At 31.8% G+C, this 27,023-nt stretch overlaps 1 protein-coding gene across 1 annotated transcript; it reads right to left on the bottom strand.

Moving 5' to 3' along the window:
• Window positions 1-10,418: 10,418 nt before the first annotated feature.
• Window positions 10,419-26,860, bottom strand: LOC118184743 (uncharacterized). The gene is made up of 5 exons (XM_035354460.2): window positions 26,721-26,860; window positions 26,428-26,577; window positions 23,472-23,553; window positions 15,350-15,534; window positions 10,419-10,738 (listed from the first exon to the last, which is right to left on the bottom strand). Exons 1-5 carry the CDS (start codon window positions 26,727-26,729, stop codon window positions 10,649-10,651), a joined length of 516 nt encoding a protein of 171 aa, XP_035210351.1. The 5' UTR covers window positions 26,730-26,860; the 3' UTR covers window positions 10,419-10,648.
• Between the last annotated feature and the right edge of the window lie 163 nt (window positions 26,861-27,023).

Here is a 27,023-nt window from a genome sequence, read left to right on the forward strand (position 1 = left end):
AACATGCCAATATCTAATGATAATTTTGTAAGTAATCTTCAAAATCAGATGGCTCTCTTAAAGCCCTATCAATCCAAATCCAAATGTAAACAAAACATTTTCATCCCAAAAGATTTGTACACATGCTCGCATGTGTTTCTGCGGGTCGACAGAGTAAAAAAACCTTTGGAGCCCCATATGAAGGACCCTTTTCGGTACTGCAAAGAACTCCGAAATATTTTCTTCTATCAATTAAAAATAAACAAGTTAGTATCTCTGTGGATAGGTTAAAACCAGCTTATGTGTCACAACCTAATGAACTTTTGTCTCCAACTTCAAAACCTGATCATACATCTGTGCCAAGTAAGCAAACATATGTGCCACGTCAGCAACTAGAACAACCTCAAAAATCAACACGCTGTGGAAGACAAGTAAAACTTCCAGTTCGTTTCAATTACGTTATTGACTCTTCTTTGAACTTACAACTCTTTCATATTAATTCAAAACTTAACTATGTTTTTCATTGTGTACATAATTTCAATTTATATATATTTGTATAAATATTTTTATCTTCTCTCCCACCATGCTTTCAGAGTAACGTAACTTTGTTGCTGGTAGGGGAGTGATGTAGGCAACAATTATTATTGGTCATAATAACTACAACTACTTCTACTAGATAATAACTACTACTTTCACTTCACCTATAGTTTCAGTTTAGTTTTCGAAGTGTTGTCATGGCTGAAGGAGTTAGTGAGCGCTACAAAGAATAATAAAGATTTTATATATGGAAAAAAAATTCTTTCATTTTTTCCCCTTTTAAATTATTATAAAAAAGAACTTTGCAAACAACTACAGACTCTTCAGCCATTCTAAAAGGCTTGGTTGTAGATGCAATCCAGACATTCTGTAAGATTGCATAATATCCCTTGTATCGACAATCTTCCTCCAGTGCTTATACCTGACTACGACAGTAAATACTCTGTTAGTTTATACCATTTCAACGTGTTTTAAGTAACACAACGATGTAATCCAGCAGTGTTCGCCTCCACTATAACCGGACATTTCTGCAGTCATTATTGCCCAGTCGTGACACAAAAATAGAGCAAAATGTTTTTATCTTATTACACGCCTTTATTTATTCTGTATCTACAAGCAAGCCTTCTGAATATCTAACAATTGCCCAGCTCTTTAATAGTTAAATCAATATTTTCATTATTTTCTCAACTTCTACGCATATATTGAGGCGGCAATCAAAAACGATAGACCACCTGGTCTAAACGCTAGACCATTCAGTAGCTCTACTCGTAAGGAGAAGCACGTTATAATGTTTATTTGAAGTGCCTATGAACTGTTTTTAAATTTTATTTTATCCCCTCATTTTGATTCACTACGCAAAAAAGGCTCACTGTAGAAGATATGAATGTAAAGCAGATTTCAGTTACGATCTAAATAGTGCGTGTTCGCTGTAAATAATAATTGTATAATTTAATGCTTTGAAGTGAAGTATAGTTGTGTTTACTAGTCCTTCGCTCTCGCTGTTATGTTAACTTGAGAGAATAAGTCTTCAATATATTCCAGAAGAATGATACTTTGTTTTGAATTATCTCAATACCTGACAGTAACATTAGATCAAACCCACGAATTTCATTGTAGGTAATACAGAGAATGTTTATCCATTTTTAGAACGATTCCATAAAAATAAAAATAAAAAAAAAATAAAAATGTTTTGGAATTAAATTTTCTGGCAACAGCTTTATTATTTGAAATGAGGAATATCGTTCGCTAATTTAATTTTTTTTTTTTTTTTCTTTCAAAATGTCCCATGTGAACGAGCATTGAAGGATAAATTTTTGCGCTTTCCGAAGAGAAATATTCCTTTACCACAATTCAAAAACGTTGTGAAATGTATGATATCAAAATTTCTGAGTTCAAAATAAGCAACATTATAAACTGCAAAAGGAAAGCGGGTCCATCATTACTTCTACGTGGAAAAACGACTCCAAACGAATATCCGAATGTTTCTAAAGATAAATCGTTAATAACTAAAGCAAATCCGCCGATGCAAAACTCAATTGCAGAGTTTTTAAATACATCTGTCGCAATAAGAAATTAAATAATAAACCAAGATTTACAAATTAAAAAAGCTAAAAAAATAATATCCACCAGCTTTTGCCGAGGCATGTAGTTCAAGGCATAACAATTTGTATTAATGAAAAGTCTTTATCAGAAGATAAATGAAAATACATTGTTTACATTGTACATTCATACATTCATTGGTTGACATCACTAAAACAAAAAAGGTCTATTTATTATCGAAAATAAAGAGAAAAAAATATAAACCCGATTCCATCAACGCAAAAAAAAGTTTTAGTACGGGTTTATGGTTGCCGCAGGATTCTCTTACAATGAGAATTAAAAATAAGAAGAATGGACAAAAGATATGAACTGTTTCCGATTTCAACAGTAGCTCAAAAGGAATTATCAAGGTATTTTACGCTATCGATGAGCTCGCAGTCGATCAGTCTGCTCTCACAAAGCGACGAAGTCACACTTGCAGGTTCCCAGGCGTCGCCTTACCCTGTACGTAACAAGTGAAATAAATTTCTGACCATATCTTTTTCTTTGCTAGCATAAAATCAATCTATTCTTTCACTCACCCTTGCCAAACTTCACTTTTTTTCGGGGGGGGGGGGCTAAGCAACGTTTTCTTCGCACTAACGCTACGTATAGTTCAACAGCAAAATCATAAACTTTTGAAAATTTCCATGGCAGCATATATTTATAAGTTGGAATATATTTTTATATTTTCTTCAGTCTTTTTCAGATTAATATTCAACTTTAGTGAAATGGCTAACAATTCTTTTGTCTTTTTATTATTAACTTTTTATATATTAATTTTCTTTATTAAATATCACTTTTTTTGACCTTACGCCACATAAAATTTCATTAAACAGCAAAAATATTTAAACAGACCATATTTTTGGAATTCCCGAGAGAGTGTTAGAAATTGCCCTATATATTTTTCTCTATTAAGAACTAGCTAAATAATTATAATAAAAAAAGGAAAACTAAGTAATGATTCTTAATGTATTATTTCATGAAAATATTGAACACTTTTTATTAAACATCTTGTGATTTTAATGCATGTTTATTTAAATTAATCACATTAAAAAGTGAAAAAACTAATGAAGAACCGTATTTATTCCTTTTAAAGCGTTTAGTTTATTGCTTTTAAATTGCTTAGTTAATTACTCAATAACATTCCAGATTAAATTTGAAAGTATCTCAGGCTTCACTGAATGGCAACACGCTGGCTGGTGGAAGATAAAGGTATTTTACTTCCGGCCGCGGCAACATATCACTCTCCTACAGCCAAGTTTCTTAACTTAAAACTGAAAGAATTTACATTTTACCGAATTGTCTAATATCCTGGAGATAAAAATGATGTTCATCTCTGGTGTGGATAAGCATGTGTCTCTTCAAATAAACCTCTAGTCGAAAAGATTTGTTACGTACTTCATATACATGACGCTCTTCTCCTGTAATAGACACTCTTGTACTCCTTTAATTTGCTTCACGTCTTGAAAATACATCTCATCCATCCTCTTGTACATTAAACTTCTATCGTTTTGAACAGTGTTGCCACTGCTCGCTTTCAAATCGTTGAGTTTGTTAATGAAAAATTGAATCTGAAAATACCTTATAATGTTTCAAATAATATGATACTTTTGACCGATGGCTTTTGGTCTGTTGAAGAGAGCTCTTTCTAAGTGCAAACCCACCACGTTATGATGCACCGTGTTTGATGGACTCTGGAATGTAGTGAAAGAGGTATAGAAATCAATATGCCTGGAAATTTTACTTAAATTACAAAAAATTACTATGATGGTTTATAGTCCAGAAAAAAGGCTATCAAATCGAACATTAAAAAAAAAAAAATACTCTTTGAATTTTAGACGTTGATTAAACGACCTCGAAATCGTTCTAAAAATGTGTAAACATTCTCTTCAAAGGTTGAGCTTGTCATTAGATTATTAGACTTTGGACATCTATAGGTAACGATTCAAAATTTGCCCAGCTCCATGCCAGTTTTGAAACAGAATCTTTCGGAGGACTTATCCGAGACTCTCCCATCCATCTTTACTTATCACCAACCTCTCGAAAGGAATTTTGATCCAACAGTTCTTTAAATGTCTCCATGCCACGAAAACAGTACACACTAATAAACATTCTTCCATTTTCCAAGATCCGAACCTGTGTCAAAGATATGGCAGCCGAATTCTCTATCACTATGTTAACAGGTGGTAAAAGAAAAATATACATTAGAGAAAGCAATGGAGAAGTTAGAATACCTATAAATAGAGCTCATTAGCTCAAACTAAGAAGTTGTGTTTACTTTATCCCGCAGTTTCGCTGCTATGATTAGTTTAAGAGAAATCTTCGGCTATAAAAGGTACCGTTGATAAAATAAATGTTAATTGATAATCAGGTATAGGATAGTACCAAGTGATCATCAAATTTAAGTTGACTATAGTAATAGAATTTTGTTTAACTTGAACATTCCACTTTATTAAATTATTAATAAGTTCTTTGCAGTTTTTTAATTCATAAACTGCGGTAATAAAATAGCTTATTATTAATTTGCTTTCTTTAATAAGTTACGGAGTGATAATTTGACTACAGAATGGCACCACAAATCGTCCTATGTGATAGGTGCGTCATATGTTATTTCACTCGTGAAATCTGTCTCTTGTCGCATAGCCGGAGAATAGGGGCCTCGGACACACAGCACAAAATCACAAGAAATTAAATAAGCATACACCAATTATTAGCTTAAGAGGTTATAGTAGAACTGATGGGTACCTATGCCCATATCTATACACATTTTATTCTTACTGAAAATAATGTTAAAAATTATATTGCAGTTTTAAGAATGGAAATGTTCACGAATGGGAGTTAACTACTGGTCTGACAATACGGTACAATACATTAGATTCAAATAGTCTTAGATTGGATTGGATTGGATTATTCAGTTATGGCAAAGCACATGAGGGCTATCTGCCTAAAGGGAAGGATGCCTTCGTGGAGGACTTTCTAAGGGAAACTGGCTCGTATACATGTTACACGTGGGGAAAACCGCGAAAACGCCCATGCAGCCAGCCCGTTCGCGGGATTCGAACCTCGGACGAACTACCAGTGTTCAGCGTCTTTACCGCTCGGCCCCCAAATAGTCTTACAAGTTTGACAAATAATTCAAGTATTGTTTTCAGAAGTGCGACAAAGTATTCAAATAGTGTTTGATATCATTGTTAATTACTTTATTAAAATATTAACTAAATTAAAAATCAGTTTTTTTCCCAATACATCCAGTACCAAAACAATATTTAGAATTTGAATATATTTCAGGGAAAAACCGATACGGATCCTTTTTCTTCTCAGAGTTAATTGCTTCTTCACCAAAGACTACCCAGTATCAAAGCTAAATTTTGCCTAATTTTAAAGTGAATTAAAGTTTTCCAATTTTTATTCGATTAAAGAGCACCTACTTTGAATGTTTTGGTTTATTTGATTACAGCAAAGCTCCCCAGGGCTATCTGCTAAGGGAAGGGATGTCTTTGTGGAGGACATTTTAAGAGAAACTGGCTCCTATACATGCTACACATGGACAAACGCCTATGCAGTCAACCTGTTCGTGGGATCAGAATCTCGGACCGAACTACCAGTGTTCAGCGACGTTATCACTTGGTCGCTAGTGGGTCAAACCTACTTTTAATTATTTCCAATTAAAATTTACGTTTCCACCCTCAGAACATTGATAATGTTCTTACTCAAATAAGTTCATGAAAATCACATTGCTTTCAGAACTTCATAAAAGAGAAATGAACATATATATATGTTGCTATGGTATTGGTATTGGTATTGATATATAGATTGGTATGATGATATATATATATTGGTATATCTTTTATGGTCATAAACTCGAGTGAAAAGTGAAACAAGACACTTAAAAGTGACTCAAAGCAAAATCATATTTCAAGACTAATTAATAGCCCCTTTGGGCTAATATGAATATGAATAATTTATATGGCCTAATATGAATAATTTAATATGCAAAGTTTTTTTTTACACTTTTATTATTTTCCATAAAATTATGTTATTTACAAAAAAAAATTAAGCTTAATGACTATAAGAAATCAAAGCAGATTTTTTTTTTTTTTCAATTTTGCTTAAAATACAATAGTTTTTTTTTTCCCCTGTTTTTAAATTTAAATATTTTAAAGAAGATACACCTCCAAGGAAAACCATAATCGGCATCGACATATTACATTAACACAAATAATAATAAACATTTAATAGTTTTAAAAAATTTGTTTTAATCTTTGTTAAGAATTGTCTTCATTTCCATAAGCAAAAATTTTATATTTATTCCAATCATCAAGAACAGAAAACCAATGCATAGTTCAGATACATGAATAAATTATGCAGTTGGATTTGATCATGTAAACACTGTAAATTATAGCAATATGAACATTTTATCTCATGTCATTTAATATGAAATACACAGTGTGCCCACTAAAGTCCGGTATCACCCGTTAACTGCCGAACGGCAGCAGCTATAGTGGTAAAATACTATACAGCTATAGTACTATAAAAGTGGGGTCTATGTATAGTTTTAAAGTGGTTACGCACTACTAGATAAGATAGCTTACAGCGGCACCTGATGGAAAACGGCGGAGTTAGCGTCCCTATCTCGAAAACCGTACGAGATAGGAAGAAAACGTGAATAACAAAGTTGTAGATCATCGTTGATTTAGTACAAAAAGACACCTTGAGGATATGAATGCTAAAAATGGAACACTGAAAACGCACATTTGTTTTTTCGCGATTTCCGAAACTGTGACGTCACAAAACTTAAACGAAAGAAAAAAGATTATCTCTTGGACGAAACACGAGTCCGCATCGTGACATCGTTGCTCGTAATTCACAGTCGAGAGAACTGTGGTTCAAACCCCGTGGGGTTCATCGTTGCACTGATTGCCAATACAGAGTAGAGAATATGCAGATTGTGCACAGTCGTGTCGCAAAACGCATGAACTCAATGCAACTTGAGCTTGGTGTACGAATTTGTTATGCAAATAGTGTATGAAACGTCACACCTGTTCACCTGAGACAGCTATAAAAGAGATACCTCCTCGGGGTTGCATGTTGAAGCTCATGTTCATGAAGCGATTTTCAAAAAATGATTTATTATGCGATGATCTACTTTACGGTGAATGTGGGCGCAAAGCACGATCGGCTGCGCGGCTGTATCGGCAACGTTTTCTGCAGTCTCGCATTCTACACGCAAAACCATCCTACAGATTGTAAAACGTTTAAGTGAAACAGGCTGCGTGACTAGCCGACTGCGATCCGGCAGCCCCGCTAAGGCAGGGCGGAAAGTACAGCCGGATGGTGTTTTATGATACGGCCTCACATATACAAACAGCAACACAAGAGATAAGTGAAAACTGTGGCCTCTCAAAAAATCTCTATTGAAAAGTCCTAAATGAATTAGGTCCTCATCCATACCGGCCCACAACTAATCAGACATTACCGAACGGGGATGTCGAGAGACTGTTCGCATAGCGCAACTTCGTCATGAATCAGATAGAGCTCTAGCCAACATTCTTGGCAGATATAGTGCGAACGGATGAGGGATGCTTTTCGAGGAATGAAATGTACAGCAGGCAGAACACCCATTACTGGGCACTGGGGAAAATTCATCATGTTCTGCCGGCGTTCGACATAAAATACGTTTTCGATTTGGTGTGGAATTTATAATAACAGACTAATCGGCCCGATATTTTACCAGGGTACGTTAACGGTCGCACGATATGTAGAACTTCTGCAAAACATAATACCCAATTTTGTTGAAAACCTGCCGTTGCTTCAACTCCGTAAAGGATGGTTCCAACATGACATCGCGCGTGCGCACAAGACGTCACAAGTGAAGTAGTACCTAATGGAGGAATTCGGAGAACGAATAATCGGGTATGGTGGTTTCGGAGAATGGACTTTTTCCTGTGGAGATACCTCAAACAGCAGGTGTATGCGACCACTCGACAAACATTGCAAACGTGTCAACTGCTATGCTACAACGCGTGCAACATGAAGTTCTAACAAGGCTCCAGATGTGAATGTCAGCTGACGGAGAGAAGTTTGAACATCAAAAATAAAGGTAGCTAGTGATAACTAGTTTTTTTTTTTTTTTTTTTTTCCCTTTCTAAGATTGTTTCATGACGTCACAGTTTCGGAAATCGCGAAGAAACAAATGTGCATTTTCAGCGTTCTGTTTTTAGCATTCATATTCTCAAGGTGTCTTTTTGTACTAAACTACGATGCTCTACAACTTTGTTATTCACCTTTTCTTTCTATCTCGTATAGTTTTCGAGATAGGGACGCTAACTCCGCTGTTTTCCACCAGGTGGCGCTGTAAGCTATCTCATGTAGTAGTGCAGAGCCACTTTACTATATGTAGACACAACTTTTATGACTATAGTTCCAACCATTCGGCAGTTAAACGGGTAGTACTGGACTTTAGTGGGCACCCTGTATATAGATACAGATAGATATAGATATATATAAATTTTAAAACTGACTTCTGAATAACAAAAGATTTGTTACAAACATGGAGCAAACTGTTTCAAAAAATTTTAATGTTTAAAGATTTATTTTGCGTAATTTTACAAGTTAATAAATTTGCGCAAATTACACAATGGTTTCTATCCAAATCATTTTTAGCAGATACAAGTGTCAATTCTAGGACAATAGATTTAAAAGGAAAAAAAGAATTTGTATGCATCCTTATTCCTTTTATACATTTTCCACTATTCATTTCCTGATAAAGCAAAAGATGTTAGGAAGATTATTGGCAGAGGCAGATTACTGCTTTCATAACTCTTTAAAGTAATATTAATTCTGCTCTTTAAAAAAAAGAGCATTTTATTAGCCTTTCTAAGAATGTTTTAAACAAGAATTTTAAATTATTATAATGACAATAATATATATTCAAATTCACACTATGATAATAATATATACACTTTTATCTATGGAACTCTTAATAATATTGCAAAAGTAGTCTAAAACTTTACTTCTGGAAATGCATTTATTCAATTATCCCATTGGAAGCTCCTAAAGAAATATCCCACTCAATCTCAAACATAATATCAATGTAAAAAGATGATATTTAGAAGCAATCATTACATAAAGGCAGTATTTAATTACAGAATGTTAAAAGCAAATAAAACTTAATTACAGCAAATTAAAGGCTAATTGAAGGTACAATATTAGCAAACTAGTTATTACGAAAATTATCTATAAATATTTGCATTATAAATAACCCTAAAAAATATCACTTTATCATATAGAATTACCTTCCACTGCTATTCAAAACTTTTTTAATATTGCAGCAAACAGTCGCATGTTATCTTTACACTGCACTACATGATTGATGCACACAAGTCAGCCAGGTATTGAAATATACTTTAAAAATAGCCTGCCTCTGGCAGTAATTTTCCCTAACATTTTTTACCTAATCAGAAAACAAATACTAGAGTTGTTCAAGTAGAAGAAATCATTTGAGGTATAAATACTTTACTGTAAAATCTTAATAATATTTTACTTAGTATTTGAATAATTAAAGATGATTTCTATTCCTAAATCTATTTTAATGCTCTCTGCTACTTTTGTTGCAATAACAACATGTCTAAAAAGATTGAACCAAAATACTTAAGACATAATATTATACTTTAAAAATTTTAAACATGACTGTATTACCTCTACACAGATTTTCAAACTCATTATTTTTGGAACTTTTATTGAAACTTAACATTTTAATTTATTTAACATTTTTATAACTAGTTTATCTGAAACATGAGACTCACTTCTTCTATATAAAAAATTTAATTTAAAATCATCCTGACATTTTTTCCCTTTCATTTAAGAAAGGGGGAAAAAAACACCAGAATTTATTGTCAACTCTGCAGCACCTTTAAAATAATTTTCAAACTGTGATAGATGTATGTAACCATAGTTTTCTAAATGAAAATAAAATTACAAACAAAGTACTGTCCATTAGAACAATTGCTTCCATTCTGCAGATTCCTTATTATTTATAAATATCAGTACAGTAGTTATTCACATTCTTCAGACTATCTATATAAAATAAATCATTGTTTCTATGATGATGAAGCTGTAATAAATGGCAAGGGTATCAAAGCTCTCCCTTACATAAAAAAAAAAAATATGTATTTAAAGAGAGATTTAATGACTGATTGTTGTTTACATCATTTTTTAAGAAAGATTAATACAATGTGTGCAGTACTGTCAATTAAATTCAATTTGAAAATTACTTGTTATTTGGTTCGAATTTTCAAACTTTACACGTATTGTAAACAAGATAACATGCAAGAGAAAATTTATTTTCAATAAAAAAAGTAAATTTGTACAAAGTAAACTTGGAATAAAAATACAAACAACCTCATAATATACTGATATGCAGAAAAGGGACTACATATATAGTACAATGATATAAGAATAACATGTATGAAGTGTACAAAAATTACAGCAGATGTTGACATGAACAAATATCGTAAAACCATTAATAACTGTATGTAGTGCAGCTCGGATATCAGTACAGACAAGTTTTCTTCATTATTCGAAGAAATTCTTCTTGATTAACTTCACCATCACCATCTCTGTCAGCTTCATCAATCATTTCCTACATATCAGAAACAGAATAATTGAGTAATTATTCAAAAAACACATTTAATTACAAGTTCACAAAGACACAGAAATACAGGAAGGAAGCTTGAAAAATGTATTTCATATAATTCAAGATGTGTGTTCCTATCGAGACATCAGCATCTTCTTTCAAACAGCATTTGACTCTACCTAAATCAAAGGCTGACAACTTTTCTATGGACATGTGAAAGCCATATGATAAGATCTGTTCTAAGTTGGAAAAAAAAATGCATGTTCTGTTTAACCACCATATTTAAAAATACTTCTTGGAATAATAAATATGAGTTTTTAAGATAGTAGCTGGAATTATTCTAAATTGTTTTCATAAATAGTTTACAAATGAAATTACTCCAACACCAAATGTAAAATTATATGGCTAAAAAAGCTAAAATATCATTTTGATGCACTAATACTAACTTGAGATACATTTATGGAAGGAAAATAAAATTCAGTGTCAGAGATATAGGAGGTTAATGGCTGCCAAGCTTAATATGCATTTATAGAATCCAATTTTGAATCAACCCAATGTATTGATTATAACACCCAAAGAGTAATGCCTTTTTTTACAGAGAAATACTATAGCAATTCCAACACACTTTAAACATTTAAACCACACTTTTGCAGCATGACTAAGAGTGATTATAACTATTCTGGATGACACTGTCCATTCCATAATGCAAATATATTTTTCTTCTGCAACTTATTACAAGTTTTAAAATTATAATGCGTCAGCTCACACAGTCCAACTTCACATGGACGTAAGAAAGCACTTGCGCACTTTCCATAGTCACCACAATGATCAAACTTAAGCATCAATGAACCACTGTGGTCTGTGTAAGAAAACAGAATGAACTGCTTGAAGAATAGTAAAACATATGATTAACCACTATCCAAAACTTGTATACGTCCTTTTCAAAGAGGATTCTAGCGGTTTTAAACAGCATAGGTTGTCCTATATGATATTAAGTGCATAATGACACCCCTTGCCCAAGATGAATCTTTTACTATTTACAGTCCTTCCATTTACTAAAAAATAAGAGTTTTGTCTTCATTGATAATTATTTATATAAATAGGTGTCTAATCATGTAGTAGTGAATATTCTGGTAATTAAATTCTCATTTTACATAAAATTATAACAATATACATTTTATTATCAATTTTGTAAATATTTGTCTCTGTATTAAATAGTTACACTAAATTGTATTCCTAAAAATTAGTTTATTGCTTCCTTTTTCATGGATAACATTCTTTGGTAATTATAATCTCATTCAAACATAGTCAATTACTCAAATTTTAATTATCTTACTTCCAGTAAGTCAAGATAGTAAGTTACCAATAGCTGTCTCTTGGTAATTTTATTCCCTACATAAGGGTATGAGTTTTATTATTTTTTGATGCCACCTGGTTGCAATATTTCTACTATATGTTAATTAGGCACAGAAACGAAAACATTTTAGGGAAAAAGTATACTACAGTCAAAAGTCTTTAATCCGGACATCCATAATCCGGACCTCAAAGCTACAAACTTTCTGTGCATGCGTAAACGCATAATGCATTTACGCATGCGCATATATGTTTACGCATGCACGCTTAATGTATAACGGACGGTATAAGCTAAGCTAAAATTATCTGATTATCTATTTCAGTTAATGTTGCAGATTGTGTTGTTCCTTAATCTTCTAATTAGATCCGGCTTATTATTTTTTGCAGACTGTTAGAGCAATTTTATAAAAATTAAGCTTGAACTTTTGATTATGTCAAAAAGAATTTCTGATTCTGGAGCTGCCAAAGGATCTACAAAGCGAAAGCATGTTTCGATGTCCATCAAACAAAAAGTGGAATTGCTGCAAAAAATGGATAAAAGCATATCCTTTGTTTCTCTAACGATTCCGAAATCTGTTTATCAATTTCACGCTGCTCTGCCCGGGGGGGGGGGGACGTTGCGCCGCGCAATGAACTGCAAGTTGATCTGTCAGCACTATCCTTATCTTCAGGGCAAATGTTTTTATTTTATTCAGCTTATAATTCTTTATTAAATGCAGTAATTCATCTCGATGTACTCCATCTTTGATATGATTTAAATCAAATTCCTCGTCATTATAAATATCATGAATACACATCAAATAGTTTTCTGGTTGCAATTTTCTAATTTCGACTATGCATAATGTATGCTTTACGCATGCGCGCGTTGAAAGAAATGTTTAATAAAGTAAACAAATAAATATTAAGCTTTTTTTTTGTAAATTTTGATACCCTTTAGATCCTAATTGCTCTTTATTTCATAAATTACAGTTTCATATTTTTAATTTTATAATTTTTGCATGCCATCTTACCAGATTTAAACTGATGATCTATAATCCTGAAAAACCGATAATCTGGAATTGCTGAAGTCCCGACGAGTCCGGATTAAAGACTTTTGACTGTAATTTTAATTGGTAAGAAAACATACAAATCAAGTACAAACAAAAGAAACCTTCAATAGCAAATTAGAAAGCCAATGTGACAGGTGCGCTTGCCGATTCCCATACAGTATTTCAAATCATAGAAGAAGGTATTCTCATTTCTTGCTTCACACCAATTTTCGAATGATATTTGGTCCTTATTATAGCGGTAGCTTAAAATCCAGCTTCACATAGATAGGATGTTGCAAAAGGAATGAGAATCCTTAGAGCTTTAAAGGTTAAACTTGGATACTCAGTTTTGATTGAAATCCAAAACTCCATTAAATTTGAGCAAGCAAATTTTGTTTTCAGAATGTTATTGCAAGAAAATTAAATTAAACTCTCTTGGTCTGGCAAAGTAAAGTCCTGGGCAACTTGAAAATGAAAAGGATCTCGATCAACATAAATTTCTCTGCATTGTCTTTCGCAAGTGTTTTGTGAACCAGAAAACGAGCTTTGAAAGATGTTCCATGAAAAGGGGCAACGATTCCTATAGAAAATGATTTTATTAGAATCTATGTATTAGTACATTGTAGCAAAATGATCTTAAGCACCACTGTTATTCAATTTTTATCACAACTAAAGCCTTTTTCCTAAATGGTGAAATCTTACCTGAAAATTGATTGTGAAGTGTTAAATCATGTAATACTGTAAAATGTTAAAATAATAATATAAAACTAATACTGAAGATAATAACCAAGTGTAACATTATGACATCATATACTCTTTTTTATAGTATTAAATTCTTGCTTCAAATACTGCATACATCCTTTGGAACTATTTTTATATATGCCCTCGCTTGGCGACTAACACTCCACAGTGTTATATTACTATCTAAATTTTTTGTCTACATTTCGAACTTTAAACCTAAAATGTCTTCAAAAACGCGATTTTCACACATGCAAACACCATGTTTTGAACACAGAATTTAATCTAAAAATCCGAAACAAAAACAAAAAATTTAGATAGCAAAAATGTGAAGTTTCTAACCAACAATATTTGACAAGAATTCATGTACACAGTGATATGTTTTAACTTAAAAAATCATCACATAATTTCACAATTCATGCAGAGAAGGAATCTACGAACTATGCACACCTAGCTTAAGTAAATTAACATAACAATAAATTTCAAAGAATACCATGTACACAGCGTTCTGTTTAAACTGAAAAAAACATATATGAATTGCACAATACAGGCATTGTGCACTAATCAAAAAATAAATAAATAAAATAAAATAAATTTCAAACAATTCAAAAAAAAAAAAAAACAGCAATAACAACAGATATTCATACTAAAAAAAAAAAAACAATGAACATAACATTCTACGAAATAAGAGCAAGAATAAAATAAAATGCACTTACCATGAATGAATGCTTCTTCGAATAGCAGAAATACCAATTTCAAACATCACCGAAACAATTTTACCACAAATTTGTTAAATGCATCTTCTTGTGTTTCAAAATGATGGAAAAATATATAAACCACCAAATAAAACACAAAATCGCATTTCCGATTATAAGTAGGCAATGTAGCTTTAACATGCCGCAACGTAATCTCTATCATATTTATATGACAGCCAGACTCAATATCCACAAAATTGATACCATCTTTCACAAATAAATGTTCAAAACCTTCTCCTAAATAATTGTAGAATTTCCAGCCACCTGAAAAAATAGTTGTACCAGGCACACGACTAAAATTTTGCCAACACGTCATAAATCACTTAATTATCACACACCACACGAACCAACTAGCAAATCCAAGGTTCCACATAAAAAGGGTTGCCATAGAAACCAACATCACCCCCAAAACCACCGTAGAACACTCAATCGTGCCAAATACCAGCACACAACATATATCACCGCATTTGGTGACCCGAGGGCGCATACAAGAGTAGTATCCATCCTTTGTTTGGGATATAAAATTAGTGAAAAACAGGGAAGTTATACAAATATGAATGTATGTATATACAATTATTTTTATGTATAAACAAATCATTATATCTGAATTTCAAATGAATAATATTTGTTTTCAAATAAATGAAAAAGCACTCCATAAAATCTTAACTGTCCAAGCAATACATTTTGTACTTCAAATACCTTCAAAAACCTTAATTTATCTTTAAAATTAATAAAATACTTACCTGTAATTCTTCATCTGTGAGACTTTCTCCCAATTCCAATGCAACACGTTTCAAATTAGCAAAAGATATTTTACCGGTATTATCATCATCAAAAAGCTGAAATGCTTTCATAATCTCTTTATTTGTATCTTTGTCACTGATTTTATCAGTCATGATCTTCAAAAAATCTGAAAATGCTATTTTGCCTGCAAATGAAAATAATAATAAAATAAATGCTACAAATCATCAAAAATTTTTTAAGAATGAAAAGTATTTTATTCATATAAAAATCATACACTTTATTCAAAGGTTTGTAATAAATAAATTCTCTCAGGATACCTCTCTCTTTTTCATGTGTGTTCATTTAATACTTAACATGTATATGAACATAATTATAAGGTATTAACAAATATATATGTAGGATAAAAAATATAAATACAAACTTCTAAATTTAATTCACTATAACCTCTTTTATTTTCTATTTCTTTTTCGAACTTCATCTATCTGTCCTGAAAACAGCACTTTAGTCTAAACTACGTCATTCAAATTGATCATGTGATCTTACATAACCCTTAATGCAGATGCCTCTTGACCAATCACCAAATTGCAAACCAAAACATTTCTCTTCGCGTGCTTCCATTTTGCATAACTACACACTTCAGCTTTGCTCTTTACTGTGCTAAGATGTAATTTCGCTGGCTTGCTTTCTATATCAACAATATCAAAAATGTAAATCTTCTGTGAAAAGACACGACTGGAGTGCCAAGTGATTGTGGCCACAAATATCAATTGCAAATAAAAATGAAATTAAAACTGCCTCGACTGCCAAGTTTAGATACTATGCAATCAAAATTCTTCTTCAATATGGATCTAAGCACACATCGCCACTGCTCCGGCTTTTCCTTGTGCTTTTAATATTTCATATATATAAATAATTAATAATATAAAATTTACATTAAGGCATTGTATTAAAATTGATGAGTTATTTATGCAAATGAAATTTCAGCATTCTTATATAAATGCATGCAGTATGGTTATTTTTAAAATTTAATTCCCGTGATTTTTACTAATTTTATTTGTAATCAATGTATATATTTTTTAAATATGATGACAGAAAAAATGCCTCGCTGCAGAATTTGAGCTCAGTACAAGCAACTGTCAAAATTTGAAAGAAGTTGTATCACTGGATTGAAAGAGGCAGGTTGGGCAAATCGGAGAAACACTCATCATGCGAGGTGAAGCAATGTGGCAATTAGAAGATTCTGGCAAGAATGGCCAGCATCTTCTAATTGCTACCATCTTCTAATTTCATCAGAATAACAATGGCAGATTTCAGCGTTATGATGGTAGCAGTTAACCTACAGCCACAACAGATTGGAAGGACAGAGTGATTGTTAGATCAGCTGTCGCAGTACCTAAATCATTGATATCAACCATCAGACATGCGCTCCACACATGAGTGTTGACCATTCACAGGCGGTTGATAGAACGAAATCTACGTTCTTACCTACCATTACGCCAGATACACACTGTCGAGCCAGATAACAGTGGTGCTTGGCTCGATCAGGTCGGAATGATACTCACTGACTGGAAACGTTATAGTCTTTAGCAACGAATCCGCTTCCAACTATGTTGTGACAATCATTGAAGACATGTCTGAACATGCCCAGAGTAGCATGCCAATCCTGCTTTCACTACTGCGCTCCACACCGGCCCTCAACCAGGAGTTATGATCTGGGCTGTCATTTCCATTGATACCTGGACCCCTTTGGTCGTCATTAGAGGCACACTTACAGCACAGCAGTACGCCAATGACATTCCGGGACCTGTTTTGCTACCATTCCTTTTGCAGTACCCTGGCCTTATTTCTCAGCATGATAATGCCAGATCACATATGGCACGTGGTGCTATGAACTGTCATACAGCTTGTCAAACATTTCCTTGGCTAGACAGTTCTCTCTCCCATCGAGCATGTCTGGGATATGATGGGAAGGCAACTGCATCTGTCAGGGAATGTTGATGACCCAGCCTGACAATTGGAGCAAATTTGACAAGAAATACCACAGGAAACCATACAGGGACTTTTTCAGTTTTTGCCATGCCGTGTGGCAGCTTGCATCTATGCTAGAGGTGGGTCAACACCTTATTGAGCTCGTTACTCTGTAACTATGTAACTCTGAAATAAATAATTCAATTGTTCAGAAATTTTCATCATTTTCTATTCTGTACATAATCTTCTTATCCATACTTTTTGTCTTCAATTGGACAACTCCTTCTTGTTTCTTTTCTTTTTTTTTTTTTTTTTTTTTGTTTGTTTGTTTGTTGTTGTTGTTATAGAGTGTACATTCCTTTCCTTTAGGCATAAACAAATATTTGTGTGATGGTTGAGACAAAGGAAAAAACTAACAGAGTGCTATCTTTCAAAAAGCGAAAAAGGTCAACAAATGTAAAAATTTTGGAACAGCTGATGAAAAAAGAGTACTTACATATTAACATAATCACCTTAGTGCAATTAGGGAATTTTTTATTGTAAAAAAGAAATATAAACTTCATAACTGCAAAAAATTATTTATTACAATCATACATTTATATTTTAATTATATATTTATAAATCAATCAGTCAAACAACTGATTACTTTTCGTTTCTTTTGTTCAAGTGAAAATTTCATTGCAAATCAATTTAAGAAAACACTTAAAAGTAATTATTCCTTCAGCGATTCTGTGATAAAATTCCACATTCTTGCAGTAATTAAGCTGCAATTTCTTCCATTGCTAGCAGATCCCAAATGCATTTTCAAATTAAATTTAAGATAAAAAATATGACACTGAAAAATTAACAAAATTTTGAATGCAACAAAGGAAGGCATATACAAAACTGGTGACACTGCAAGACTGAAAAATAATTATCCTCATAATCAAAATTGCAATAACAACCTTGTATTAACCATATATATATTAAAACACTCAATCAATTTCGAGGGCAGCTGGCCCTCGAAATTGATTGTTTTAATATATATATGGTTAATACAAGGTTGTTATTGCAATTTTGATTATGAGGATAATTATTGAGTGTTTTAATATATGTACACTAAATACAAGGTTGTTATTGCGATTTTGATTGTCACATAGGCGTGTTTCTCTTCTATTCTAGTTATCCTCATAATTGACAGCTTTCTACATTTTGAATATTTGGTGACATCTACTAAGGTGGTTGTGCTATTATGTAACTACTGAAAAATGTCATAATTGAAAAAATGGTTTCAAAGAAATTCAATTTACCAACTGAAAAGGTTTAATGGATAATTTTGGTTAAAGTGAAACTGTGATTAAAATACAAAGTATGATCAACTGATCATCTGCCATTTCTTTTTTTTTAAACATATAGTTTGGATTCTTTGATGGAAAATTTTAATGCTCTTTGCATTTGGACAATATATGTCAAATTTTACTTGAGACATGTTGCAAATTCCACAAGAATTATTCAGAGAGTTTCAGCACTACTGCTTATCTGATTTTTTCTCTTTTTGTTTGTCTCTTTATTTAAATTTATGTCTCCCAGTCAAACAAAAATTCGTCTCTTTTTACTCCATATTATAGAGCTTTTTTCTTTGGAATCACTCTTTTCTCAGGGACTATTCTGTATCAAATCAGTTGTCACTAACAACAGATTAATTCCCACAGTTATTCATAAATCTTTTTAAAACTTTGTCATTATAAGTAATGACAAAGCATTCTCTTATTTTTTTTTTTTAATCAGAATGACCTTGTTGTTATTCCAGTTTACCCTTTTTTCATCACAGAAAGTTGCTCATATTCTCTTTAAACTTGGAATAATTTTTTTCATTTATCATTAAGATATCTATTGCTTTATCCTTCAAGATCCTGTCCCTGATTTTAATTCTTGGGGAATTTATAGCATTTTTATCAATATGGTATGACAAATACTAGCCAAAATAAAAGAGCATTAAAATTTCATTTCAAGAAACATGAATCTTATATTTGTAAACAAAAAACAGATAAATCTTCAACAGCTAATCATTTAACAATAAACTTAACTCTAATTCTACCAAAATTATCCACAACGCTTCTTCAACACCTGAACTGAGTTTCCTTGAAGCTTTATTATTTACGAAAATATACTTTCTTTAGTTAAATAACATTAATTCCAAAACAGTTTTTTCCAAAATTTTAGAAATTCATGTTTACTCAGCCAATTTCATGTTTAACCCCCCCCTTTTTTTAAGAAGCTATGCTCTTTTTTCACCCACTAATTTCTATATATTTTTGACTTTTTGCAGGGACAATTCTGCAATCTAACCTCCCCTTTGATGACTAAGAACCTATGCCAGATTGTTCTTAAAAAGGTTTATTTAAATTTAAACCAATTTTTTTTTCTTTTTAACCCAAACCATAAAATTATCCCATAACATTATTTCGGTCAGATTTTTATTCTTTGTGATGTGGCTTTGTTGATAATGTGCAGCTTTCCCTAACCTGTTTTGCTTTGATACGAAATGAAATTGAACGTTTTACACATCTTCAGTTTGAGAAATAACATAATATAAATATTTATATCCCTTATTTTTTTTAATTTCTCCTTTAATCCTCAAACTGAAAAGCAGCAGTTGGATACAGCAATATTATAGTAGTTGGTTATTTATGTATGTCAGCTTCTGAAACTGAGATGGTGAGCTGCAAGTCTATTGGAAAACTGCATTTATTACCTATAAACTGAATAGCATAAACATTAATAAATGAGTTTTAATATTCTTAAAGAATAATCAATCATGTATCCTTAAATTACTTTTATAATATGTATTTTGCAGGGGAATCTTTAGAATATTTTGTTTTCTTTGTGGATTTAATAAAATATTCAGATTTAACCTCAAAAATGCATACTGGGAAAGAATCTGTACGAAGAAATTTATCTGTTTCTCTGAATGCATTAAAGGTACTTATCTTCTGTACTGGACCTAGGGTAAGATTGGATTTGGCACATTTCTGCACAATTCAGGAACAAACAGTTACTAATTTGCACATGTATGAGAAACAAATAGTTAACAATCTATAACTAGTTTTTTTTTTTTTTTTTTTTTTTTTTTGGTAGCCACACTGTGCTACTATTAGAGATGGATGATCCCCTCCTGAATCAATTCATTTTACTGAACCAATGATCAGCGCTCTGGCGAAAACAGAGAGGCAGTTTTTTAACAGTTCACTATAAGAGTTGTTGTTGAGAAGCATGCCAAAAAATTGATTGCTCTTAATGTAAACGGTATTTTCTTAAACAGTCTTTCCTTTATTATTTTACTGGAAATGTCTCTGACATATTTTTAATGTATGCATATGTGTGTACTTTTTGCTTGCTTGTGTAGTATTTAAAAAACAAAACATTAAATAAATTGATCATTCCTGTTTGCTCTTTTTTTACCCATCTGGCAGTGCGAGGATCTGTTTAAAATACGTAGATTATAGGAACTAGTTGCTCAGATTCCCAGCTGTCAGTGCTCTGACACTAGTCATAGATCTGGGTCTTCAGGAGTTGCACACTCCTGCTCTAGCTGCGGATCTGATTCTGATGGAGCCTTCATTATTCACTCTTTCAAATCTGGTTCCTGTGGAGTCTTGAGATTATTTGCTCTTTTCTCTTCCTTAGAGATGTTCCTTTGAGTTTCATTTCGATTCTTTGAATACAGCGTCATAGTACAGCTATGTATATTAGGTATTACCTTTTTATACAATATTGCTATAACATTTATGTAAAATAATAAATTATATTTTTTTTTATTTATTTTACTAACATCTTGTAATCAACTCTTTAATCTTCTTTAGTATTAACATATATTTATAAACATAAATTTTTCCCTCTAATGTATTTTTTCAAGGTCGCAGAACAAAATGTGGATCCTACCAAATACAAGAACCTTGAGTGATATTTTGTATCATTTTGTCAAATTAGATAAAAAAAAAGGAAAATGTCGGTATTATCGGCAAACAAATTATTCTTTGGGATCTTCCCCCAATTAAAAAATTTACTTTCACACTGTGTTTTGTAATAGTAACAAAATATCAATTATAGTAATAAAATAATGTAATCTTTAACAAAAATAAGTTCAGTTTTCATTATTTTTTAACTTTTAGCACCTTTTTTATTCTAGAATTTTATTGTTGTTCTATGTAGAAAGGTTTTTTTTTCGGGGGGGGGGGACTCAAAAGTACATTTGAAAGAATTAAGTCCAGGAAGTAAGCAGTTTGGTTGAGTTGATTCCTTGTTCAATTCTTTCTGCTTTTCTCCCATCTTTGAACACCACTCTTGATACATGCCTGTTCCAAACGCATTCAGCAAGGTCAATGTTAGTGAACGGTGAATCATTAAAAAGAACTTGTTCACTTCAGTGAGTGATCGGTTTCGATCCGAGCCCTTAAAAAAACGATTCTGCTCATCTCTAATCACTATTATTCTTAATATTTTTAATCTTTCATCAACAAAAAATATATGTTAATAGCTGATGTTTGAGGCATTATTAGCAGCAATTTCTGAACTGTGGCACCAGAAAAAGTCTATGAAAAATTAATTTTCCCAATCACCTTAGTTGCTGCATGATAATTACAATCCTTCAGCCAAGTATTACTGCCATTTTCACATGGGTTCTTAATTTTGTATTAAAAGCTCCAACTGTTTTTATAAACAAACCATGATATTTTTTGCCTTAAACTTAATTTTAAAATGTATGTTTGTGGAACCTGTCAGCAATAGAGAAACTTTAGTAAAACTTCTGCAGGAATATAGAACTTTGCCAGAAAATCTCTAACAGAAACAATAAGGAGATGTGTTTAGCAGACAATCCTTGTAGCCCAGATCACACCATACTTGGAAAAAAATAATAGGCAAAAAAATTACAGAAAAATTTGGAGATGAATGTAAGAGTTTTATTATTATTACTATTAATGTAACACATATTTCTTATTCAATAATTAAAATTTTGATTTTACATTGCTAGAGTATGTTGCCTTTTCTTTTGTTGATAGTGTTTGTTAACGATAAATATTGCTCGTTTCAGAATCTTTTTAAAAAATTTCAAAAACCACTAACTTGTTGACAATAAGGAATTTTTACTTTTCATCAGTAAAAAGTCATCAGATTGTGCCAAGGTGGTTGTTTTAATAAGTAAAAACTTTTTTGGTATGTTTAATAAATAAATATAATTTCCTAGCATGTTAACTTATATTGTTATTTTAAATTAATTATTTACATAATTGTTTTTAAAATGATAACATATATATATTAAATAAGTTCTGTTGAACTATGTTCTTATTTCAAATGAACTGATAAAATTGCATCAAATACTAGAATAAATAGAAATTTATGTTGAAGTCTGTCTATATCAATATATTGAATAACGTGTGCTGCATAAATACTGAATTAACCGCTGATTTATTTTTTACTGTAGTCAATTTCTTTTTTGTGGATGTTTTTAATACTTGGCAACAAACTGTATTTTCTTCAGCCAGAATTGTATCAACTCCATTTTCTCGCACCAATGCTGCTACAGAAGAGATGTACCATATTTGAAATGTATTTTTACTATTTCTTTTTTATACTTTTCGAATGAAGCAGGATGAATACACTTCAAATGAATGATTTTCTTTATTTTTGTCAGTGGAACAGGCGACATGCATTTTATATTTCTGCATTTGCAAAAGTGATTGTATACTTTATTCTTAAAAGAATAACAGGCAAATATATGTTATGTTAAAGTGAGACAACTCAAATGTGACATCACCATTATTAATTCACAACAATTAAACAGTGGTTATCATTCTCAAAAATCAAATGGAAATAACAGATGACAGAAATACAATTTGTTTCTTCATCATATTCAGTGTTCGCAACACCTTATTCACTGCAATATTTCTTGATATTTAAGACTTAACATTTTTCAAAAAAGCTGCCAATGTTCGAATAAACTTTAAAATATTCATGAATTTTTATTTTTATTTTGCAGGCCTACTAAATACTGTCTTTATCTTTTTAGACTACTGTCCTACTAAATACTGTCTTTATCTTTTTAGACTACTGTAAATATTTTTCAATTCTTTTAGCCCCAAACAGAATTATAAAATAGTGGAAAAGTAAAATTACCTGTGTTTTCCTTGTCAACTTCTGAAATCATTTTTTTAATTTCATCTTTCCTTGGTTCAAATCCTAAAGCTCTTAATGCTACCTATAAAAGAAAAATGCATAAAAAAAAAAAAAAAAAAAAAAAAAAAAAAAAAAAAAAAAAAGAATTTTATGAAACTGCATTATTGCAACAATAGCATGTAACAATTAACACTCTAAAGTACAACTAAACAAGATGATCAGGGAGAAAATATCTCTAAAATTGCAGAATATTCTAAATCAAGCATTTATGTAGCTTTGAAATGAAGAAAGTTTTCTGTGAAACTATGCAAACTAGTATTATACATTATTAAAGCCATTATTATTGTTTCATTGGAAGGGGGGAAAATAGGTTTCCAGGAAAATATGTAAATTATTTAACTACTAAAAATATCATTTATGATACTCTAGGAAATATTTTATAACATTAGAATTTTTGTTACTTGCATCAAGGATTTCAATTATGCCTATATTGAAACCTTTGATGCAAATATTTTTAATATATTTTCAAATCACTTATCATAAGTCATGCCATGGTATGTGCAGAACATAAATGTGTTTGAATGCATGTGGATTCACAAGCTTTATATATAACCATTACCTTGCTAAAACAATAGCCCCCAGTTGTAAAAATGTTAAATATCAGCTACATAGATTTTTTTCCCTCATTTCTTGTTCCTCACTAAATGCTTCTTTTTGTTATTATTTAATAACAAAACAATATTTATGAGTCATAATGATAGGCAACATTTTTTGACAGACTACTTTTTTTAGGGATGACTATTTCCAAAGCTTTAATAATTCTAAAATTTTAATTAATATCTTTGGTCTTTACCAGAATTCTAATCAGTTACCAAAAAGTCAAAAAAATATGTATTCTACTAAATAATTAGTGTGCCCCCCCCCAAAAAAAAGAGTGGGAAAAAACTAATAATGATAGAGTAAATTAGTACAATTTGTTGTATCAAAAACATTTCAGTACATAATTTCTTAATAGAAATTAGTCCACATTATAACACCTATTACATTAAAATATATCCATTTCATCAGTTTTATTTATTTATTTATTTTTTCTTCTAGAGGCAAACACTCTGAAGGATTATAGTCCTTTCTAATACTTTTAAAATTATAATATTTTCATTTTTCATTTTCATCACTATTTTCCTAAAATCTGTATCTGATCACCATCAGAACTGTAAAAAGCGGCAAAGAAATAAGCGGGCAATTCAGCACTTTACCGAAAATATTTTCAAAGAAAAGGCATCATTCATTATAGAAAATTATGTTTGAACAACCAACGAGATGACATTATGCTTTAGCGATAACTCGGTAGCGAAATATTATATGAAATTAACCTTTCATCTAAATTAAAACATCAATATTTAGATAGTTATTTACTATTATACTTCCTTTCTTGTGTTAGGGTTGCCGCAATTACTTTTGGCAGCACTGGCATAAACAATAGTTTGGCGATTTTTTATGGCCCTCAAAACTGAATGGATAATAACAATGCAATCCCACCAAATACAAAGCATGATATTTTTGTTAGCCAAACTACACTTTGCGACACTCCTGACAGGCTCACCGGGTGCAGACCAACCCCCTTTTTGGCCTGTGTTGTTGAAGTAAATCCATTTTTCATAACAAGTGATAATCCAGTCTAGAATTTTGTCCTTGCATTGATTTTTGAGCAGATTAGAGCAGGCCTGAACACATCTGCCCTTATCTGCTTAAGTTAGGTGACGTTGCACCCAGTGACTGAACTTGTACGTCAAGTTTATACGATGCATAGTGTGACATGGCACTCACGTTTAACTCCTTAGCAAGCTCTCGAGTTGCTGCATACTGATCTTCTTCCACGGGTTCTCGCAAGCAAGCCTCATCAACATCGTCATTTGTTTTTGAACTTTCAGTGCTAAACTTTCACAGTGTCATATGATACAACATTAGTACCTAAAGCTGAACACATGATTTGGTGGCATTATGTAGCTGACTTTTTGCAAAAGAACTGGATGTAAATGATGGTTTTAATCTGGCAATGTCATAGTTCCATTTCAAACACCCTGTACTTAATGATAACAATATTTTTTTTCTACAAATTTCACAAAATGGTGTTTTTCCTAAAGTAAATTTCTTTCTTTCAAATGCCAAAAACCATTAGACAAAATATGATTAAATAAGCCAACACGAAATGTTTATACAGACAATATTCATGGTGACAGGAAACTTTCATTAAAAACTGATACATTGCAAAAGTTACAAAAAATTCCATTAGCTATCCATTTCACAATTAGGAATGAACCTCAGGATGACTGCTACAGTCTGTTACTTTAAGATCCCCTTCCCCTAATGGTGGATACTACGACAACTTAGGCTTGCCACTGTGGCGCCTTTATTGCGGAAGCACGTAATAGGTGAGCCACTGTTACCTCCTTTGATGAGATGGACAATTACAGATAAGCCTTCTCGGGATTCGAACCTAGGCCCTTTGGTACCGCAGTAGGCTCTCTTATCTGCTATACCGTCTGGGTGGCAGTTACTTTAAGATAATTCCCCTCTTTTATGTTTGCAACAGTTGCTGCCATCACTGTCCGAACAGAATTAAGGGATTTTAGAAAATTAGACAATTAAAACATTTTCATGCAGCAGTCATAGTTTGGGTTGAAGAAACTGCCTTGAAGTATCTATTCTAAAGTAACAGACTATAGTTTTCCACAACTTTATGTACAGGTGGCCTAAATAAAAACCAATTTTTTTATACATATATATTTGTATTAATTCATTTTTAGCAAATGTGAACTACAAATTGTAAAATAATACTTAAAAAAAGCACTATATTCGTAGCTATAACTTCTTACCATGATTTTCCTTAAGGGCAACTAAGACAGCTATGTTTCCACATAAACATAAAAAATGAAGACAAACATATTTCTACTACCTTCAGATTTCTTGCTTCAATGAAGCCAGTTCTGCCCTCATCAAATATATAAAATGCATCCTCGATGTCCTTCTTTTGTTCATCTGTTAGTTCTATTTTATTACTACTTTTCTTTTTACCCCCTCCAACGGAAGATTTGCGAGATGACGACTAGAACAGAAAATAATAACTATAGTATAGATACTTACAATTAAAAATGTTATTATACAAAAACTCTACAAACTCACAATGAAACATTCATGTTCTTAATTAAGTTAGCACACATGAAAAAGTATCAAAATGACAACCCATACCATTTTCATTCACAAAAATACATAAATCATCAGCCGCTATAACGAAAGTAGCACTAAATACGGGTACACTTCAAATAGCGGGGAACTACTCAAGACAAAGTAAACAGCTGTCTTGTTTTGCATATGATAAATCTTTCTGCTCGCAGGACGAAAAATCAAGCGCGAAAGTAAGGAGAAAAGAAAGAGGATACTTTCGTTTGAGAGAATAATAATTTCGTATTTGATACGAAATTTTTAATACCATATAAAAAAGTGGGCTAAAAAGAGAGAAAAAATAAGGCCCCCAGACTATAAAGAAAAAAA

This window comes from Stegodyphus dumicola, chromosome 9 (genome assembly GCF_044657685.1).
Source record: "Stegodyphus dumicola isolate Sdum_Otavi_A_Nest chromosome 9, ASM4465768v1".
In the NCBI taxonomy this organism is placed as follows: Eukaryota; Metazoa; Arthropoda; class Arachnida; order Araneae; family Eresidae; genus Stegodyphus; species Stegodyphus dumicola.